Source organism: Notamacropus eugenii, chromosome 6 (genome assembly GCF_028372415.1).
Source record: "Notamacropus eugenii isolate mMacEug1 chromosome 6, mMacEug1.pri_v2, whole genome shotgun sequence".
Classification (NCBI taxonomy): domain Eukaryota; kingdom Metazoa; phylum Chordata; class Mammalia; order Diprotodontia; family Macropodidae; genus Notamacropus; species Notamacropus eugenii.
Window position 1 is genome coordinate 18,362,093 of NC_092877.1, and position 21,717 is coordinate 18,383,809.

The window sequence follows — 21,717 nt, forward strand, 5'->3', positions numbered from 1 at the left end:
TAAGGCATCCTGTTGGCAAACAAAAATAAAAAATAACATCATGTTGAACCTAATACATTCACTGTCTGAGCAGAACTATTTGAAATGTCAGCTATTTAAACTAAAGAAAGCTACAAAAGTGTGTATAAAGGTTGAAAAGGCACCAGAAGAACTCCACCGCTTCCAGTTCTAAGAATGACGTAAGCTGTGTTCAACACTGCATACAATCAAGTCAATTACTAATTTATTAGCCAGAAAGTACGCCATAGTTAAGCTTCCATTTTAATAAATCAGTTGATCGAGTGCTAGTTTAGTAAGAAACTTATTTTCCTACGTCAGAAAATCACTGCAGCGTCTAGTCCAACTATATTTATGATGCAAAACTAACCTAGTACTGAGCGCATGGTCTGGTTAACACTGAAGCAAGTCTGCATAAACAAATCAGTGACTTCAAGAGAGACAGAGTTTACAATAGGAAGTCAACATATAAATGAATGAGGCTTACTGGAAACAATGCAAAGTGTATTACAAAGATATATGAAACAATTATAACCACAACATTTTCTCTGTGAAAAATACAACTATTAGTGAGATAAAATGTACAATTGAATTTTTTTCAAAGAAAAACAGAGTATAAAGGAAAATACTTTTCTTCAAAACAGGGAAAATAGTATAGTTCATTGTTTTTCATTACAATATAATTTGACACAAAAAGCAGTCAAAGGATTGCACCAATTCCACATCCAGTTTCCTGAACATGTTCCAAGTAAAAGGAGTCCGTACAGCAGAATGTGGTTTCTGAATCTGATGATGACAGTATTCTCTTACAGAATGACACAACACGCTAGCTGTTCACAAAATGTACAATACTCTCACTTTGGTGGCCAGATGGAAATGCAAATGTATGCTTATTTTCACCCCTGGCTGTTCTTTAGCCAGAGACAAGAAAAACAAAAGTATTTTAAGTGTTCTCTGTAGCAATAAAGAATTATATTTAGTGCATGCTTTATTGTTTTTCAAAAAACATTTCTGAAAATAACTGTTACCCAATAGTTTACAAAATAGAAAAATTATTCATCAGGATAAAAATGTGTTATAGGTCCATTCACAAAGGACTGATTTCCTCAGCAGGAACCAAGGTACAAGTTCCCTAAGTGAAGAAAGTAGGCATTATCTGAAGAACTGGAAATTCTCTTTGAATTGTTTTTCCTTCCCGCATGTAGAAAAATGATATTTTGGAAAATGTTACGAACATTTTTGCTGGACAAAATTCAAAAGTTCTCCAAACTTTTCAAAAAGGTCCTCCACCCAGTTTACATTTTTCATACAGAGCTGTACAATTTCTTCCTGTCCTAAATCTTCATTTTTTTTTTGCACAGACGAAATCTGAAGGAGAAAGATTGTCACATTCGTTTATATTTGTGGCTTTAATTCTATCCTTTGAATACCACCATATCTCCAAGGTTTACTCTTCAAATGTTTGAAAATGAACGCCTGTATCCCAAACCAGTGGTAGTCTGAGAAAACTCAGAGACTATTCCAGATCAGGTCAGTTAAAACAAGGATCAAACATCGAGCAATGATTCTTTCGAGCAAAGACAAATCTATTTATGTTTAGCCCCATGAAAAGCAGCCATCTTCCTATCTGGACTCTTACAGGCCTTCTCACCCAAGTGATCTCTGACAACAGAAAATATGCAGTAGAAGGTTCTTTCCATAATCAGTGGCTGTCACGTTCTTAGCCAGGGACATTAATTCTTACAGGAGCAACACTTTATCATAGTCCAGGGAAAATAATGGTTTCCCTTTTACAGGGAAACCTATAAACATGAGAAATTGGAGTGTTTCTTCAAGACCCCTTGTGCCAATTCCTCCTCATCCCCTAAATGTGTTGAGTCACAGTGGCAAAGTTAGCTGCCAATTTCAAACACAGTCTTAGTATAAAAACTCCGCAAGTATTGTTTTTCCTCAAACCGGTGTTGGACTTTTACCATAATTCACGTACTTGATAAACACAGCTGGAAAAGAAAGCTATCCTAGATCACTCAGTGATATGTTACAGGCATTAAAAACGTCTCATCTACTGGGTTCAAGTTTCTGCTGTATATATATAATTTTTCTTGGCAAGCTCAACGTGATCTATTTAAATGCTGATAGAAGTTGATTCACACTCACTTCATGGCAATAAAATGATATTCACTATAACTATCCTGAACTAGGCTAGTTTAAGTACTAAAAAAGGAAGACTATTGTCAGAGCAGTTACTGCAGACAACATACAAAATGCTCACTTGTGAGTAGAAAAGTGAAGTGTGATTTGTATTGCAATTCACAACACATGTTAGCTTGGAAATAGCACACATCAGGATGCATGATGGCATAAAGCAATTAGACACAGTGGGGTTCAAGTCTGAGCAAAAAACGGGACAAAAGGTAGAATTACAAGTATCCGTTATCCAAAGACAATTTCAAAGTAAATATTTTTTGGCTTTCCCCCCACATTCATACTAAAAGATGCCACTATTAGCTGTAGTCTTAGTTAAAGCTGATGCTTTTTAAAAGCATAATTTATAAATTAATAATTATATAAATTAATAGGCACTTACCTCCTCTTTACATATCAGATAAATATGGTATTTGTAATGATGAAGAGAATGATATAAAGAACACAGCTGTATTTTTTCTGGATCTACAGCGAACTCCTATAAAAAATTTTAATATATTTCACTGAACAAATCAGCGCTTGACACAAGAAAACTTCTACAAAAATCAAATACTGAATTACATTCTCAGCTTCAATTCTGGAACTGACTTATTTGGGGAGATTTGGCAGAAGGCAAATTAAGAACACTGCTTGCTAGTTCACAGTGAGAATAAATACCAACCCCTCCTCTCCTAGCTAGATACAAAAGAGGAGGAGATGGTCCACGAAGTGCGCTCCCCAAGGAGATCAGAGGGAAGTGGAGCTTATGATAAGGTACAAACACTCCGTAGTTTGCTTTGCCAAGGAAGATCACTTTGTTTTTTGGAAGTGGAGTAAAGGAGGGAATAAGGGTGGAAGAGAGGAAGTAAGGAGGACAAGAGCTCACAAGAGGGCGCCTCAGTTTTCTTGGTAAAGAAGGACTATTTGTTAAACAGTGAAAAAGAAGGACCTGTGAAGTCAGAACTGAGGGAATGAGAAGGTTAGAAACAGCCCCTACATGTTGTGGAACATGTAGAAAACAGTAAATTTTCATCACTTCCTTATTCATATTGAGAGTTTGTGAGTTGCTAAGAAAGTAGATGGTGAAGGGGGACCTTCACCATCTGAGAACCGGGGGAGCAAGAATACTGCCAGGGGGACAGATGTATGTTTCGAAGATGGCATTACTGAAAACAGCTGGCTTATTAAGATGTTCACGTGAAGGAAGGAAAGTAAATTTAAAGAAGCAAATGAATGCAGTATAAAAGTGTTTGATAAATCCCAAACCCTAGTTACTGAGGAGAGGTTCTATTATCTAACAAACACTGCAGTGAACGAGAAAGTAGCCTAGCTGAAATCAGATAGAGACCAACATCTCATATGGCATAGCAGCTTAAGAAGCCACTTAAGAGAGTGGCTTAAATTGGAGACTGACAAATATTTACCTTTGGGGAATGGCTAAACAATATGTCATATGAATGTACTGGGACATTACTATACTATAAGAAATGATGAATGGACAGTTTCAAAGGAAACTAGGAAGACTTCTAACTAGGAAAACAACTTCTATGATGACAATAGCAGTATTAAAGAAAAACAGATCGGAAAGGCTTTACAACTTTGATCAATGTAATGACAAATCATGATTCCAAAGATCTAAAGCTGAAACCTCTGACCCCTGCCAGAGGTGATGGACTTAAAAAATGCAGAATGAGACCTACGTTTTTGGCCAGTGTAGAAATTTTTGCTGGATGTGTTATAAGGTTTGCTTTTAAAAATTCTTCAGTGGGAGGGAGAGAAAATAAATGCTTATTAGAAGAGTCAATCTAGGGCAGGTTGATCAAACTGGGAGAAAAGGATGTGTATCAATGGTGATGAGTAGGGTTGCGGTGGGGGCGAGGTAGTGGAAGAGGTGGAAGGACAGAGGAGGGGTAAGAAAAGGGAACTTCCGAATTAAGGATCTTGGAGGGCATTTTTGGGTGGTGACAAGATGGACAGTGTAAGTACAGTGGGAGAAGCGAGCAGTTATGGTAGAGATAGAGGAAAAAAAAGTTCAAAATCACATGACACTCACCTGTGTTGATTTAGTGGTTGATTTGGAAGTCCTAAGTGTTTTCTTGTTATAAGATTTGCCATTCATTTTGATTTTAGAGACAGACCCTCCACTTTTAGCTTTAGAGTCCCGAGTAATTATTGTTAGTTCAGGAAAACTTTCCAAAGCATTCTTTAAAAGAAAAAGGTAAAATAAATAATGTTTAAAGGAAAACAATCAGTACTTAAAAAAAAAATCAATTTGAAATGCACCAGAAATTGAAGGCTGGCACACAGTTTTTAAAATAACGGGGACAGGGACACAGGAGGACCAGCTCCACTGGAAAGAAAATAAAACAGGTTACTTCAGGTACATGCAAAACATTAACTCCAACAGGCTTTTATGTCTAATATCTGAGGTGAGAATTCAGCTGGTAATTATTATTAAAGTTGTTTCTTATCTAGGTTCACTTATACTTTCAGAAGGAAAAGTGTCCTAGAAAACAGTGAACAACCAGCAAATGTTTTAGGCCCTCCTCACAGTATCAGGCAGTGTGGTATAATGGGGAAGAGTTCCAGTAAGGGAGTAGAAAGCCCTGGTTTCAGGTCTAGCCCTGTTGTTTTTCTTGGGTAAGTGCATGTTTCACTTGTGGACTAGGTGATGTCTCAATTCCCTTCCAGCTCTAAAGTCTATGATCTTAAGACATTATTCCTCTATATTTATAGATCTGATACAGTTAAATGTACATATAGTTCATTCCTAATGCTACTTGCTGGTTCACCTCCACAGACCTCTGTTCTTCATCAAATTAATCAGTATTTTCAGTGTATAGATCAGAAATGAGTCAACCAACAACCACTCAAATAGGTCAAACCTCCAGATTTTCTTACTGCCTCTGTGCTCACAGCTCTGTTACAACCTAGTAGCCTGACCATGGGAGGATGGCCCATGGCATTCTGACATAGAGAAAGGCCTTGTATCCCATAACCTGAGTGGTGTCTCATTCTTGAAGTGGCCTTGTACTGAAGAGGGCTACTGGGTCCTGGTGGAATCTCTTGATCTGCCCCCCACCCCCCACCTTACTGGCTTCTCTAGGGCCATAAAAAGAACATCTTCACCCTTCAGAGGCAGCATAGTGTGGGCCCCGAACTAGGCCTGTGGCTGAGCCACGCTTCTCTGCAGGGCCATGCCCAAGTCATCTCATTTTATAATCCTGCTTCCTACATATACACACAGGCTTACTGAGCAGAAACCTTTACAAAAGGGCATCAGTATGAGAGATGAGGGACGGAGGTCACAGCGCAGTCAGACTGTCACAACTCTGTACCCTTCATTCCCACTAGGAACGAAAAGGAATGCTGCAGACAATCCGTGTGACTAAAAAGATGTTAATGAGTTAAAAACTGCACACCACTATCAGAGTAAAGGGACAAAATATGCCAGTTAATGAATACATGGACAAGTCACAATTTAGTCTGGTAAACCTAGCACTTAACGCTAACTCTAGAAATCAAGGACTTGCTCAACTAGATATTGAGTCTTTTCAAACACCTAGAACTATGCCCCTGAAAACACAATGGACAGGTATTTTTTTCACAAATGAATCATATTTTCCCCTGAGAAACAAGGAGACTAAAGTTTCATCTTCACTAAACAACAGGATTCTTTGCCCAGAGTTAGCTAAAGTGTGTTCTTTTATCAAGAATTACCGTACTGCTTTTAATTTTTCACATGCACTCCCTGTCTTAAATTGTTTCTGAACATCATTACTCCTTTCAACCAATATATGGAAGAAGTTTAAAGACTAAACACTGATTCTAAACCAAGTTGGAAGCAATGAATTTTGGGCTTGTATAGAGACAAAAAAGACAACTTTCAAATGACCTTTTCTATAAATCCAGGATGTCAAAAGATATCTGAAACAGATTTTCTGAGGAAAAGAAAATAGTGACTATGGGACTGACTTTCAACCACATTCGAGGTTGTAAGTATTTATGTCAAATGCATATGAAATAGATATCGCAGCTGTATTTAAACAATTAAGAAGCAATTTAACATTCTGTCAAATCAGTACGCTGACTTCTACACTGTGTCTGTAAAGTTAGCTTAGAAGATAATCATCCATTTCAGCTATAATTAAGAGCTTTCTATTTTAAAAAAATGAACTATCTTTACAATTTCTTATAGCATGAGTTTCTTTTAAAATCAATCTTTTTTTTTCATTCTGTGAAATTAACATACACAACTCAACTACTGAACATGAGAAAAAAGAACATCCAGACCTACTGTGTAAGTTTAACACACTTGGCCAAGTGACAAGAGTGCTGGTCAATCAACCCTAAAAGGATCAGTCTACATGATTGTGTTTAAGAGCAGTGGAGTCTTTGGAAAATGCCACTGCTCTGCAAGGTAATTTTAGCTTGTAAGAAATTTCTCTTTTTGTTTTTAGGGTGTAAGTTAGGTGAACATCATGTGATACATTAATTAACGCATCATGTAATAAGCTCTGATTTTGCGTGTGTCCTGGCAGCTTCCCCAGCCAGGACTTCCCCATTTGTGGCTTTGGAGACCTGGCTGCTCTTCAGAGAAGCACAAAGTAAACGAGATGTGGGGGAAGGTCTAAAAAGATGAGAAACAATGCCCTGGGGAAAAGCCCCAGACTCCTGTGCTGGTTTGAATGCACCCACCTCCTTCACTCTCCACATCAGGGCTGTCTCTAATAGGGAATCAGGGGGTGCAGGATAAGTACCTACAGAATGAAGGCAACGCTGACCTTTCAACATGTTTGTGAAAATTTGTAAAACTCCCTTCCTTTAAAAGACATCTCACCAAAGGTGTATAGTTTATAGTCAAACCAGAACAGTAGTTGAAGGATACAGATACTCTATTAAAGGAGCAGTAGTGTTTAGTGAGCAGAGAGGGGACCTCAAGTCCACTTCCTTGGTCCAAGTCCCATCTCTGACCCAGCCTGGCTGAGACACCTTGAAAATCTTCCCAGTTTGAAGTCAGGAAGACTGGAGTTCAAATCTCACCTCAGACACTCACAAGCTGTATGACCCTGGGGAGACCACTCAATGTCTCTGAGCCTCAGTGGGATAGTAACATACAGGGAGCTTCAATGCTAGCTTGTCTTGGTTTCTGTATTTCAAAGGCAACTCAAAGATGACAAACTGTGGCACAGGCACTAATGTATGCTGGTAGAAGGAGTATCTTCAATAGGCATTCTCTACATCAGTGAAATCCCACACACGGTCACCAGCAAGCACATGCACACAATATGTACTCACACAGAAGCTTGTAGCTGTCAGCATTTCATTTAGACAGGTGGGTGTCTCTGCATATACGTATAAAAGATTTTTTATCATGAAAACTGAATACGAATCTTCTAGTGAATGTAGAAACTGGATTTTTAGCAGACAGTGCCCATTACAAATCTGCTCTTTCAACAGGTAGAGATTCATCCTGGAAAGGGGAAATACCTTAAGTGACTGATCCAAATGGAGCTTCGGAAGAAGTCGCCTTCTGTTGTCATTCAGCATACCATCAATTTTCTTCATATGTGGCAAAAGTAACTCATCTGAAATAGTATAAAAATTTTAATATAAAGGAGGAATATATTAAGTAGGAAATATTTGAAAATAATTAATTTTCAAAACACATAATACACTGAAATATTTAAAATATACAAGCTTCAAGGGAAAATATTAAATGAATCCACTCCCAGTATTCAGAATTAAGGACTATTCCTTACAGGACACAGAAGGTGAACCTTCAAAGAAAACTCTGGTTTTCTTTATCTTGTTCGCTTTTACGTCCACCATATTACTAATTACTAAATATATCATTCCCTTTCCATATTTCAGAGAGCTGTCCCTTATAATTAGTAATAAAAAATAGGAAAAAAAATTCAATAAAATTAGCCAACATATCCAAAGGACATTATGTGCAATGTTTCATACCCACAGTGTCCAGCTTCTATCAAAGGTATGGAAGGAAAACTTTCAAATAAAACCTCTAGTAGTATTTCTAATAATGAAGCAAATGAAAGACGCCCCAGAGTGTGGCAGAAAAATTACTTCATTTAGAATCAGGAAGTCAGGGTTTAGTCACCACTAAGTAGATGGGTGACCTGGAGCAAGCACTTCCACCTCCCTCGTCCTCAGCGGCTTCATGTGTAAAACAGGGGGCCGAGTGAGAAGACCTCCCTGCTCTCTTTCTGCCCCACCCACCTCTGCTAGGAAAGGAATCGGTGTTCGACACCCTCTGAGGGGCCACAGCGGCTCACATCGTACAGCATGGCACGGTTTTATCTGACACTGAATGCAACCTTAGGAGGAAGACGACGCAAGGATTACTACCTCTGTCCTACTGAGGACAGAGTGGGACTGAGGCTGGGGGAGGTCGCCTCATTAGCCTGATACCCAAAACTATTCAGTGGCAGAGTTCTTCTGTTTAAGATCATTAAACACTAAAAATCATGTCTACCATTATTAACTTTAAAAGTCGTGACAGTCAGCTCACATTTGTCTTTGGAAGCTGGAGGTCAAACAGAACTCACGCACTGGAGAAACAGCATCAGCCTGGGTTTTCCAAAGCCTGGGTTGTAGCCCCAGCTTTGTTACTAGCTAGGCTTGATTCTCAGCCAGACTGAATGATATCTATGATAGATTTAAAGTCGATAATTCTAGCTCTCTATAAATTTTAGATGTGATTTATTTTACTAGCCAGGGTCTACACTAAGGGGGAAAAGGAGGAATGAAGGAAAATAGCCCATAGAAGGAAAGGGGGAAGTAAGGGCGTGGAAGAAGGAAAATATCAATAATTAGATACTAACTGCATTTCATTACAAATAACATGGAATTTTTTCTTGTTTTTTATGATTATACCTACATAGACAGTGTCAGGATACGCTCAGTTGTTTGAAATCATTTTCTGTCACCTATGGCATACTTAACAACACCAAGTGTATGAAAAAAAATTCTAGTTGAAGGCTCTAAAGTGATTTGTTCTTCACTTTTATTGTATACCAGGCTGTATCTTTCTTTTGCATACGACAGCTCTCAGTCTAAGAATATTGGGAGAACTTCAGGCTGAAGAATCTAGGTTGGACCTGTTCGATGTCTGCAGTATTATCCCTTACAGTACAAAGTGGTCAAAACGCACCACTGCATCTGCCCACTGTGATGCAGTGCTCAGTCCACCCAAAGGTCGCACACAAGGAATGTGCGGGCTGAGAAAGCAGAGTCTGCCCTTGATCAGAAGATCAGCACGTACCACTGCTCTTCTCCAAGGCCTGCATCGTGTCTGCGTCTAAGGCGATGCTCACAAGCAGCTCTATGTAGCTCCTAAAGGTTTCCTTCATAGCCCTTGTGTTCAGAAAACGGGGGACGGAAGGAGCAGGAGGGTCAAATTCTAGAAAATAGATACATTGTTTTAAAAATGGAAATACACTTATTCATCTCAAAAATCCTGTTCAGAGTACTGTTACTGTGTTACTGTTCAGAGTAATCAACACCAATACAAAATGTACATCAAAGGCTGCAGGAGACTTGTCACAACTTCAGCTCCTCCTGGTGATCCTGGTGGACTGTCACTGTGCAGTTTCTTCTGCCGCCTTCCAGAAATTCTACAAGGGACGATGACCCAATAAAGTACCTTTAACTCCACTGGCAGACACCTGTCCACACTGGCCAGTGGCTCTTTCCCCTCCCTATCCCTTTACACAGAACTCTGGCACAGGGACATAGCACACAAAAACAAGAAAGAAAATGCAAAGTGATATTTCCTAGAAAAGTGTGCTCTAATCTGGGAGGCAAAAGACAAGTTTTAGGTAGAAACGCTGAATGTCTGCATTATTAGATAAAACTTGACTACCACTTGTTAGGAATTTAGGGTTAAGAGGAAAGAATTTAGTGTTACCCAACGGTGCCACCTTGTGGTCAGTCAAGTTTGTTGTTGAGTCATTTCAGCTGGGTCATTTGGGGTTTTCTTGGCAAAGACTCTGGAGTGGTTTGCCATTTCCTTCTCCAGCTCATTTTACAGATGAGGAAACTGAGGCAAACAGGGTTAAGTGGCTTGCCCACACACAGCTAGTCAGTGTCTGAGGTCAGATTTGAACTCAGGGAGATGAGTCTTCCTGACTCCATCCAGGCCCAGCATTCCATTCACTGCACCATCTGGATGAAGAAAACTTACTCTGTAAAAAACTGTACCTAACTTATATGCCTTCCTTGGATGACAAATGCAAAAGCCAAATCTTCCTATTATAAACAATAGCTGCCAAGATGTAAGAAAAAAAACTATCTTCAGTGCCTGTTCTTAGTACTCATTCGTAGGCTACATGAAGCTCATGAATTCAAAGCAGTAAATATTTACTGAAGCCCTAGTATTTACAGAACACTGTCCTCGGTGCTACTGGAGCAGACACAAAGTTTAGGTTAAGACTTGATCCCTGCTCCCATGGACATTTGGGTGGGTATAATACAACACAAAATAATACATACATATATACAGACATACACAAAATAGGTAGAAAGTGCTTTCCTCAAAGTTTTTACAATAAGAGTTAAAAAACTTTTTACATGTAACTAGGGGGAAAAAATTTTAATGTGCTTTCCTTAAGGGAAATGAGTTCATTATCAACTTTATGGGAGACTGATGCAGAAAAGACTCCATAGAAGAGGAGGCATTTCAGATGGGCTCAAGGATACCTGGTAAATGAGGAGATGAGAGGGCTTTCTGGACACAGAGGAAAAGATAAGCAACAGGATAAAGGCAAGAAAGCAGGAGCACACATGAGGATCTCTCGCTGCAACAGAAACAGTATGTGAAAGGCCATTGAGAAGAGAAAGAAATGATACACTAAGAAAGGAAAGGGAGCATCAGCTTGTGGAGGGTCTGAACTTTACTCAGTGGGCCTCAGGGAGGCAGAGGAAGGCTGGCTGCTGAGTAGTACCATAGCAGTTAGGAAGGGCAGGTGAGGAGTGAGAACCTGCACTACTGTAGGGCCTCAAGGACTAGAGAGGAGGGGCTGCATACTGGTGCTTAGAAAAGCACAAGCTCTGCAACTGGAGGCCATTCAGAGGCTGTCCAGGCTACCTCTTCATAGGACTGATAAACTCGGAGTGTCTGGAGTCAGGAAGGTCTGGCATCAGACACTTTATGAGTGTGTGACCGCGGGCAAGTCACTTAATACCTGTCTACCTTATTTTCTTTAACTGTATAACAGGAATGATAACATCGCTTACCTCTCAGAGTGGCTGATATTTTTAACGCAATTCACAAACTTCTCAAGTGCTACATAAAATGCTGGGGATTCTAATGATTAAGTCCAAGGTTACCTAGATTGTGTCAGGTGTGGGATTTGAACCCGGGTCTCAATGAACATCAGAGAAGAAAAATGAAGAATCAAAAATAAAACTGATATTTGGAACATGGGAAACTGGGTGAAAGAACGAAGTGAAAAGGAAGAGGTCTCCGGATTGTGATGTGCCGTGCCTGAGGTCCCTGGAGGATATTTAATTAGATGCTTGTTTAGACTAAGGAGGAAGGAAATGGCACAAGATATAAATCTGAGAGTAAAAGACAGCAAAGGGAGAAGGAGAAACAGCTGGGGGCAAGGAGACAAAGGCAGGGAGAGGGCCTTGTCATGAAGACTCATGGGAATGCTAGTCAGTCAAAAATGGCTGAAGGTAAGGCTTTAGTGCATTTAGGGTTTTCACAGTCTCTAGGAGGCAACCTGGTGCTCAGTAAATACAGACTGGAGTCAGGAAGACCCAAGTTCACATTTGACCTTGGACATGAAGACCCCAGGCAAGTCACAACATCTGTCTTAATTTCTTCATCTGTCAAATGGAGATAAGAATGCACCTCCCTCCCAGAGGGGCTGTGACATGCTCAGCCCAGTGCCAGACACAGAGTACAGCTGCTACTATTATAGAAATGCTTATTCCCTTCTCTTCTTCTCCATAGCAGGTCTGGCTCTCTAGTCATCAGTGGTACACGTACGTAACTAGCTTTCCCGGGGCCAAGTATCACAAATATTCCAATATTTAATAATAAGTTCAATCACTACATTAAGCAGCAACAGGAGGAAAGCATATTTGACTAAAATCCATAACAAATCTGATTTTGGTGCAGAATCTCTTAGAACAGACCCTTTGAAACACCCTTGGAAGAGCTGTAGCTTCAGCTGAGGCACCGCTAGCTGGACATCCCCTGTGCACTCACCCTCCTCCTCACTGCCACTAGTGCGGATTTCAGGCGAGGAATCGGACTGGGAGGATTCCAGCTCTTGCGTCCATTTCTTGCGTTTCTTTGGTGGTGGCTCGGCCTTTGTCTTTGGCTGCTTAGCTTTGGATTTCATGGAAGAGACTTTTGTTGTTTTTGGTGCTGGAGGATCAGGAACTTTACTGCTGCTGCTTGGCTTCGAATGAACAGCTCTGCAAGGTCAGAAGCAGTTACATTTTGTTAATGTGAGCTCAGTCCCCTGCAGGTGATCTTCGTGTTTCATCCTCCTCTGAGCACCTTTAGGAGTCTGAGCCAGACCTAAATACCTCTAACAATGATTCCAGAGCTTTCCCCATCACATGGTTCTCTTCTCACCACTTCTATTCAGCATTCAGCTAAAGGACTAATTATTCCAGCTCTTTCACCCTTCAGCTCTTTTGGAGACACACCGAACTCCCAGAGGGTTACACAAGGATAGGTCATATCACATGTGGCTTATGGAACCTCAGGGACTCTGAGAGCTTGAGGATGAGGATCTGGATGGGAGGCCACAGGCTGGGGAAGAAAGTCACGGAGCCCATGGCTCCTGAACAGTTCTGTTCTGGATTGGTTCTGGGGAATTCTCTAGATGACAAGGCAATGCTAATCTTGTTTTGTCCTCTTCCAAATCCTAACACCTCGAACAGTTCCAGAAACCTAGAATTATACCTGTGCCCTGGGATTCAGATCCCCACCTGGTGGCTTCCGTATAAGGCATACAAAATCCCAGAAGGGTCCATAGCACCACAGAAAGCTATTGTCTGCTATGGTGCCCTCAGCACCAAATTATACAATATGAATCAGGTACCGAATTTTCGGTCTTTAATAATCAAAACTTAAAGTCCAGTACTGCACTGATTTCATTCTCTGCACCCCATCATGAATGACAGGACCTATCCAATACTGAAGCAAGGAAAGAAGTACCTGGATGTTGATAAAGGGTGACTTCTTGGCTTTTTTGAGCATATTCTGACATATTCCTTCTTGTTGGTGTTTTCAATGAACTTTACATATATCCGTCTGTATTTACTCTTTGCATCCCCAAAATATCCAAGATACTGAGGAAAAAGACACAGACTCCAAATTACATGACTGTCCTCATTGCTTTGTAAAAAAACAGACTAAAACTCATGACAAAACGTTAAATTACTTCAGTGAACATTATGCATCTTTCCCTTTCAGTAGTTAAAAGCTCATGTGCAACATAACTTACCAAAGTTGGTGAGGCATGTTTCAGGCCGAGAAAGAAGGTGCTATTAGGAAGGAACACGCTCACTATTCTGTAAGTCAGAGAGAACATCAGAGTTCTCCTGCATAACACAACACCCAGACAGCCATTATCACTTGCTTGTTCAGATATTTAAGAATACAAACTTTCAAATAAAAAAAGTTTATTTGTCTAGTCTTATCTTCATGCATTCAGTGGAAAAAGGTGTAAGGTGCCTTCATTCCATCTTAACACAGGACATCCTAAAACAATTCTTTCAGAAATGCAAACTGCAGAAAATATTCTTGAGTTTCATCCAAAACTTTTCTTGAGCGATGACCATCCAAAATTGGTAGATGCTGATTCTACTTACACTGTTAGTAGCAGCAAACTCTCTGTGCCCATCTCGAATTTCAGGAACAAACTTTTGCAATAAAGCTTTTTGTACTTTCCAGATGGCTGGTGGTTCTTTACCTGTTTTTAAAGCCACCTGTAAGGCACAGAATTAAAACAAAATGAATAATATGATTTTCAGTCAAAAAATTGGGGAAATAACTTCAAGAATCAAGCAGTCTAGCCTCTCATCCTGCACCATTTTCCTTATAGATGGGTCATCTGGCTTCTGTTTGGGAGCTTATTACCTCAAAAGGGAGTCTTACTGAATTTTTAGCTAATTGTCAAAGCTCTTTGTACTTAGAGGAAATCTGCCTTGTAGCTTCCATCACACTGGTCTTTAAGGAGTCACAGTGTGTTGCTTTGGGATACATAATATTATACATTTAGAGACATAACATTATCATTAGATGCTAACAGCCTTCACCTATCAAATAATACTATTTGGATCTCTCTTCCATGCAAGGGTTATTTCTATTTGAATTTTACAGTTTATAAACACTTCATACAAATCCTGGTCACTTACACATACATATTTTTCCCCTTAGCAGGAACCTGTGATTTCACTGGCATAGGGAACTCAAAGGAGCATTGTCTGGAGCACTGCTCATCCATGGTCACGTATCTAGAATACATCCAGGCTGGCCCTCTATCCATTAGATCACCCTGCCTTCTATCTACTACACCAATTTGTCATATATTCCCAAAAGTATTTTTAAAAGTTTTATTAATGCTTAATAAAAGCCACTGTGGTCATTTCCCAATTCCTCCCACTCCCATCCCCCAAACTCTCCCATATAACAAAGCATAGTTAAACAAAACCAGTATTTTAATGATATCAACACATAATGCATATCACCTTGAGAATGGAATTAATCCAACAATATAACTACGTAACTGAAACGACTCAAAGCTACAATTATCAAGGCACTAAGATAAAATTCGGATTTCTTAAGTGCTTTTATTTTTAAATGATATCTAGTTCATTATTTTGATTATATCTTTGACAAAATGGAAAGCACTGCAAAGAATAAAATGATGCATTTAACTATTTAAAAATAAGCCTTTGTATTATTTAGAATATCTGGAAACACAGAAGAAATGCAACTGAATTCAACAAATATTTACTAAGTGACTCCTTTTATTAGAAACTGCTGGGTGCTGGGGATAAAAAAAGGAAAAACTAAGAACTCTCTTTTCAAGAATCTTATAATCTAACGTGTATATGAAGGTGAGGGTGAGACATAGACCACAAATAGGGACAATTCAAGGTGCTCTGTATTACTGGCAAAAGAAAGCTACAAAGTGCTTAAGGAAAACCTGAGGAGGAAGGAAATCAGGGAAAGCTTCACAGGGAAGGTGAGGGAAATGAAACTGAGGGAAAAAAATTTTAAATGGCGATAAGGAGATAAAAAAGGAAGAGACTGTGGGACCTAACAACTAGTCCAGACTGGCTGGAACAGAATGTGTGATGGTCAGCAACATGAAATAAGGCCAAGAAAGTAGCTTGACATGAGACTGCAAAGACTTCAATGCCAGTCTAAGAAGTCTGAATTTACTCTAAAGTAACAAGGAGTGCAGAACCAGAAGAACATTGTACATAATAACACCAACAATGTGCAATGACTAACTTTGAGAGATTTGGCTCTTTTCAGCAATGCAAAGAACTATGGAGTCTGAATGCAGGTCGAAGCATACTATTTGCTCTCTTTTTTAGTTTGTTTTGTTTCTTCTTTCTCATGGTCCCTCCTACTGGTTCTAATTCTTCTTTACAACACAACTAATGTGAAAATATGTTTAATATGAATGTGTGTGTAGAGCCTATATCAGATTGTATACCATCTTGGGGAGGGAGAAGGAGGAGAAAAATTAGAACTCAAAATCTTATGGAAGTCAATATTGAAAACCAAAAAATAAAATAAAAATAAAATAGCAGGGAGCCATAAAGGCTTGTGAGCAGGGGAACAGCACAGTCTTACCTACGGAGGAGGAAAGTTCTATTGGCAGAAAGATGAACTCAAGAGAAGTGAGACTGGAGGCAGGGAGGCCAACTGGGGGGTCTGTTATAGTATCTTGTAGCTTTCAAGCTATCACAATGATGTTAAAAGGGAGCATGTCCAGTTCTCCTAGACTGTAATTACCTTCAGGTTATCAATGTCTTCTACCTTCACAACAAATTCATCCCGTTCTCTATACTGGCCTTCTCCTCCACTGTCACTGTTCTCTTCTGCACATCCTTCTAATGCAGCCGTCTCCTGGACCTTTGCTAACTGGTCTGAAGAAACACCATCAAGGTCAAGGCCTGAGAGCTTTGGGGGGTCTGCAGAGCTTGTGTTTTCTGAAACATTTACTGCAGGGGACATAGCTTTGTGTACAGACTCTTGCTTCACAGCAGCATTGGGAGCGGTGGTGGTGGTGGTGGTGGTGGTGGCGGCGACCGTGGCAGCAGCAGCAACAGCAGCAGGAGGAGGAGCTGGTATTGCACCAGCAGCAGCCTTTACAGCTTCTGGAACTAAACAAGGTATAAACACACAATCAGTCCTCAGCCTCAAGTCCCTTATGCCTGAGAGGCCAAGTGGTCTTCATTTACAATGAGTTGTTCTTGTTGACAGAGACTCACAGAAATGCAAATCTAGCTAGACGAATAACTCAGCAGTAAACCCCTGACAGGGAGGCATCAGGAGCTCATCAAAGACCTAGAAAAAGGGTGGCAGGATAGGAGGGAGAGACAAGGAAAAAGTTCCAGTCTATAAGACTGTATAGACTATAAGATTGTATGAGCCAAGCGTAACGTAGTGGATTGGAGAGGTTAGCATCAAGAAAGCTAGATTCAGTCTGGAATCCTGACCAAAGCTACTGGGGACCCCAATGTGCTTGTGTCTTAAATGGGGAAGGCAGGTGAGATTCTCTCTATGGTCCCTTCAGAGGTAAAATTTTCAGACTCCAAAATCAGAATCTAAAGCCACTGAAGAAGGGAACAATGAAGCCTTAAGGGAAAAGGACTGAACTTTATGCTTAAGAAAATCCTCCTCCATGATAGCTTTGGGGTGAAAAAACACCAAAGCACCAAGGTGACTGTAATGAGCCACATGCAAACTGCTTTAATACTGATCAGTGTTACGCTGCTGTTAAATATGGAGCATCAATGGCCTAAAACAGTCATGAAGGGTGGTGTCTTTCTACTATTTTTATAATTTAGAACCATTCATTTTTAATCTGTGGCTTGTGATGGCTCAAACTGAGGAGTCGGGGGAAATGCTGAAGGCACATAGCACTCCCTAGATGACAAGGAAGTAACAGAGAGAATACAGAAGATGAGGAACAATCTGAACCTAGGCACATGTAAGGGGTAGGGGATGATACAGCACCTCCAATGTGGCAGCCACTGTGCTATGCTCTAGCTCAACCTGAGGGAGCTTCTACTTCTAGTGGAGAAATACCAGGCACATGTATAGGGTTGTACAAGACACAAAGCAGTACAATATAAATGAGAATAGCTGACATTCATATAACACCTACCAAATGCCAGCAGGCACTAAAAAAATTTATCTTGTTTGATCCTCAGAACAACTCTGGGTAGTGGGTGCTATTATCCCCATTTTATAGATAAGGAAACTGAGGCAAATAGAGGTTAAGTTACTTTTTGAGGGTCACACAGCTAGTAAGTGTCTGAGGCTGCATTTGAACACAGTGCTTCCTGACTCTAGGCACTTGGACACCTAACTAACAAAGGGGAAGATACCAACAGCCACAGGATAGGGTCCAGGAAAGACTAGAAAGGGATGCTTCAGCTGATTAAGTCTTGAAGGAAACCTTGGATTTCACAAGGCAGAGGAGAGGAAGGCAAGCACTCCCAGCATAGAAGATGCCAGTGCAAAGTCACAGACATGGGAGCAGGAAGGCAGAGCAGTATGAGCGGGTTGTAGAGTACATGAAGAAGACGGTAATGTGAAGACTTGGAAAGAGAAGAAAGGGAAAGTCGCTAAGAGCTTCTACTTGATCCTAGCAGTAACGGAGCCAATGGGGTTTACTGAGTAGAAAAGTGAGCCACTTTAAAGGATGAGTGGATGAAGTGGAGAGAGACTTAAGACAGGGAAACCACTGTGGACTGTGACTAGTTCAGGTGATGTGAGAGAAGGGCCTGAGCTAAGAAGGGGTCGAGGGGAGGTGTGCCTGGAACGCTCTCTTTCTCCGCCCCTTCTTAAAGTCCCTCCAAGGCTCAGGAGCTCTGGCCTTCAAGAACTTTTCCTGGTCTCTCCCAGTTGTCAGTTCTCTTCCACCTCTAACCATCTGGCAGTTAATTTACTCTCTTCTGTATTTATCTGTAGGAGGAATCTGAAATAGGAACTTTTTAGCTTTCATTGGCCTCACAAATGAAACCAGACAGAACGAATCTCAATGGTGTAAGCTCATTTTAAGACACATGGCAGCAAGTCCAGTTCATTCCCCCCTCTTTGGTTCCATTTCATGCCATTAAAGCTTGGCTTATAGCGGGCTCTCATTCTCTACACTTTGCCAAGGCAGAGTAGGTATTACTAGGCTCTATTTCTACTACTTCCTAGCCACAAACATTATTCCACTCCTATATTCTCTTCTACTTTCACTTTAAGCTTTGTATTCTACTACCTCTCTAAATAAAAGAATCAAATTTCTTTCCTGCATGTAAATATATATTACAATTTTGAAAAACCAAGGAGATTTAGTTTAAAAAAAAGATTTTTAATATCTCTTCCTACAAATGGAAAAAAGAATGTCATCAGAAGGAAATCCCTATAGGGCTTGCATTGCGTTGCTAAGAAAAAGCCTAGATGAAGTTGGGGAGAAAATCTCAAAGATCTGATGACTTCTAAAGTGACTAAGATAGGAAGAAAATAGTTTTTGAGGCCTGAGCTGATTAAGTACCCAGAAAAGTTGTTCAAGAAGTGAAGAAAATATTCTGGAGAGCGGTTTGGAACTATGCCCAAAGGGCTACAAAAATGTGCATACCCTTTGATCCAGCAATATCACTTCTAGGACTGTATCCCCAAGAGATCATAAAAATGGGAAAGGGACCCACATGTACAAAAATATTTATAGCAGCACTCTTTGTAGTTGCCAAAAACTGGAAATCAAGGGGATGCCCATCAATTGGGGAATGGCTGAATAAATTATGGTATATGAATGTAATGGAATACTACTGCGCCATAAGAAATGATGAACAAGAAGACTTCAGAGAGGCCTAGAAGGACTTATATGATCTGATGCTGAGCAAAAAGAGCAGAACCAGGAGAACTTTGTGCACAGCAATGATCACAGTGTGTGAGAGGTTTTTCTGGTATACTTGGAACTTTGTAACAACACAAGAACTTAAAAAAAAAATTCCCAATGGTCTTCTAAGGCAAAATGCCCTCAGAGAAAGAACTATGGAATTCATTCGCAGAATGTAGCAGATCATTTGTGTGTGTGTGTGTGTGTGTGTACTATGTTTTGATTTGTTATATAATTTCTTCCATTTATTTTAGTTCGTCTACACAGCATGACTATAGTGAAAACGTATTCAATAGGAAAGTATGTGTAGATCCTATATAGAATTGTACACCATCTTGGGGAGGGAGAAGGGTGGTGGTGGGGTGGGTAGGGGGAAAAAAAATCTAAGTTTTATGGTAGTGATTATAGAACATTAAAAAAAATTAATTAAAATTAAAATTAAAGAAAAAGAAGTGAAGAAAATAGTACTGCCTCAACATACAGAATATAACACTTGCAAGGGAGCTCAGAGGCCATCTAATCCAACTTGTACCCAAATAAGAAAGAATATTCTCTACACCATAATTAGCCATTGGTCGTCCAGGGACCAAGTCTCTTCTAGATGTCAATATGAATAGAAAACCTATCTCTACCAGTTATTCCAACAACGATTCAAAAAAGAACAATGGGCCAAAACAGTCAAGCATTTCAGGAGAAAACTACAGCAGGTATATCTTGCCAGACCACATTAACATAGGGAGAAGGGTCTAGACAGAAAAGTCCAACATGGGAGCACAGAATAGTGAAACATTCCAGCAAGTACCAGGGGTTAGTGAAGAAAGCCTAGAACCTGAAGCTGTATGCTACAGTAGAATTCCAGACTTGCAGGGGTCTAGCTAAGAAACCTGGAACATGGAGCTAAGCTGCTCTGATTATCAACTGGCCTCAAGTGTCTGGAGCTCGGACCAGGCACATAATGAATAGATCGGAAGCTTCTGTTCTGATCAGAACCATCAAAGTACAAAGTATTATGAAGGAATAGTATTTCATCCTAAGCATTCAGCTTCCTAATTGATAGGTGTTCCCTTTCTTTGCCACCTCACAGAGATAAAATATCCGTGTACATCCTTAGAGTTTGTTTTGCTGAGAACTAAGACTTCCTCTAACCTGCCCTTCTAATTCCTCCCTCCCTCCTTTCTATTTTCCTGCTGAATGAAATGTGTATGTATTCCTTCCTTTGATTAGTTCAGATGAAAGATGAAGAGTCAGCTGCTCTCTCCCTCTTCTTTGTATATACTTTTACTTGTATTCCTTAATTATGTGAAATTATTTCTAACCTAACCTTCTTCTCCTTATTCTCACCATTGTATTCCTCTTTACCTCTCTTTCCATTCTTTTCTTAAGATCATCAAGACATAACAGAACCACTTCCAGGCCTTTTCTAATTAGACTCCCTCTGTGACCCCTGATGATGACAGAGTTCAGAGAGGACACACATATAATCTCCCCATATTTGAATACAAGCAATTTATCCTTTAATTATCTTCGTTTACCTCTTTCTTTACATTCATGTTTCCTTCTTTGTTTTTCTTCACTCCTGTGTTTTGAACTTTCTACAAAGCACTAGTTTTTCATCAGGAATGCTCATTAGTCCTCTATTTCATTAAAGGTCTTTTTTTTTCCTCCTGTACCATTATACTCAGTTTTGCTAGGTTATTCCTAATGTTAAGCTCACATCCTATAGTGGTGATTGCTGAATTACGATCCAAATTGTGCCACACATCCCCAGTATGCGACATGTTTTTTTCTGATTCTGTGAAGTATTTTTTTTTTAAATTTGACCTGGAACAGAAGTTTCTAAAGTGGGCAATACCACCCCCTGGGGGGCGCTGGAATGATCCATGGGGGCAGTAATAGCCTGGGGTGCAATTGGGGGGCATTGAATAGAAACAAGGGGGCAATGGAAATGTAAGGAAAAAGAAAACTTTGAAAAACTGTTTGTACACATTTCATCTGTTACGTGACAGAGTTAAAGTTGTAGTGATTACATTATTTTCCAAATAAATACACAAAACGCAGGTTATGACCTGACAGAAGGTCTTAACAATCAGTGTTGGCAAGCGAGCGTTTTGAGCACATGGGAAATCCACCATGCATTGGCAGGAATATGAATGCACAATGACTTGTTTACAATATGATACCACATGGTCCCATGATGCAATATTGCCATTATCAAAATTTTAATGCAGGAAAACCCCACAAATTTACAATTATTAAATTTAAGAGGCATCATTTAAAAAAATTGTACTTTTTGGAAATGGTGTAAATTTCAAAAAATAAAACGTTAAAGGGTTAAAGAAAGTAGATTTCCAAGTGGGCTCTTAGTAAATTTTTTCTCAAGGGGGCAGCAGGCCAGGTAAGTTTGGGACCT

The 21,717-nt window shown here is 39.9% G+C and overlaps 1 protein-coding gene across 2 annotated transcripts in view; it reads right to left on the minus strand.

Moving 5' to 3' along the window:
* Nucleotides 1-206: 206 nt before the first annotated feature.
* The window catches only part of QSER1 (glutamine and serine rich 1), a 90,612-nt gene continuing 69,101 nt past the window's right edge, over nt 207-21,717 (minus strand). For both annotated transcript variants that reach the window (XM_072619229.1, XM_072619228.1), the window contains 9 exons: nt 16,202-16,572; nt 14,041-14,157; nt 13,385-13,518; nt 12,422-12,633; nt 9,467-9,604; nt 7,672-7,769; nt 4,235-4,384; nt 2,585-2,680; nt 207-1,365 (listed from right to left, as the gene is read on the minus strand). In XM_072619229.1, the coding sequence (XP_072475330.1) occupies nt 1,225-1,365; nt 2,585-2,680; nt 4,235-4,384; nt 7,672-7,769; nt 9,467-9,604; nt 12,422-12,633; nt 13,385-13,518; nt 14,041-14,157; nt 16,202-16,572 (1,457 nt within the window). In that variant the 3' untranslated portion in view covers nt 207-1,224. The remainder of the gene's footprint in view (nt 1,366-2,584; nt 2,681-4,234; nt 4,385-7,671; nt 7,770-9,466; nt 9,605-12,421; nt 12,634-13,384; nt 13,519-14,040; nt 14,158-16,201; nt 16,573-21,717) is intronic.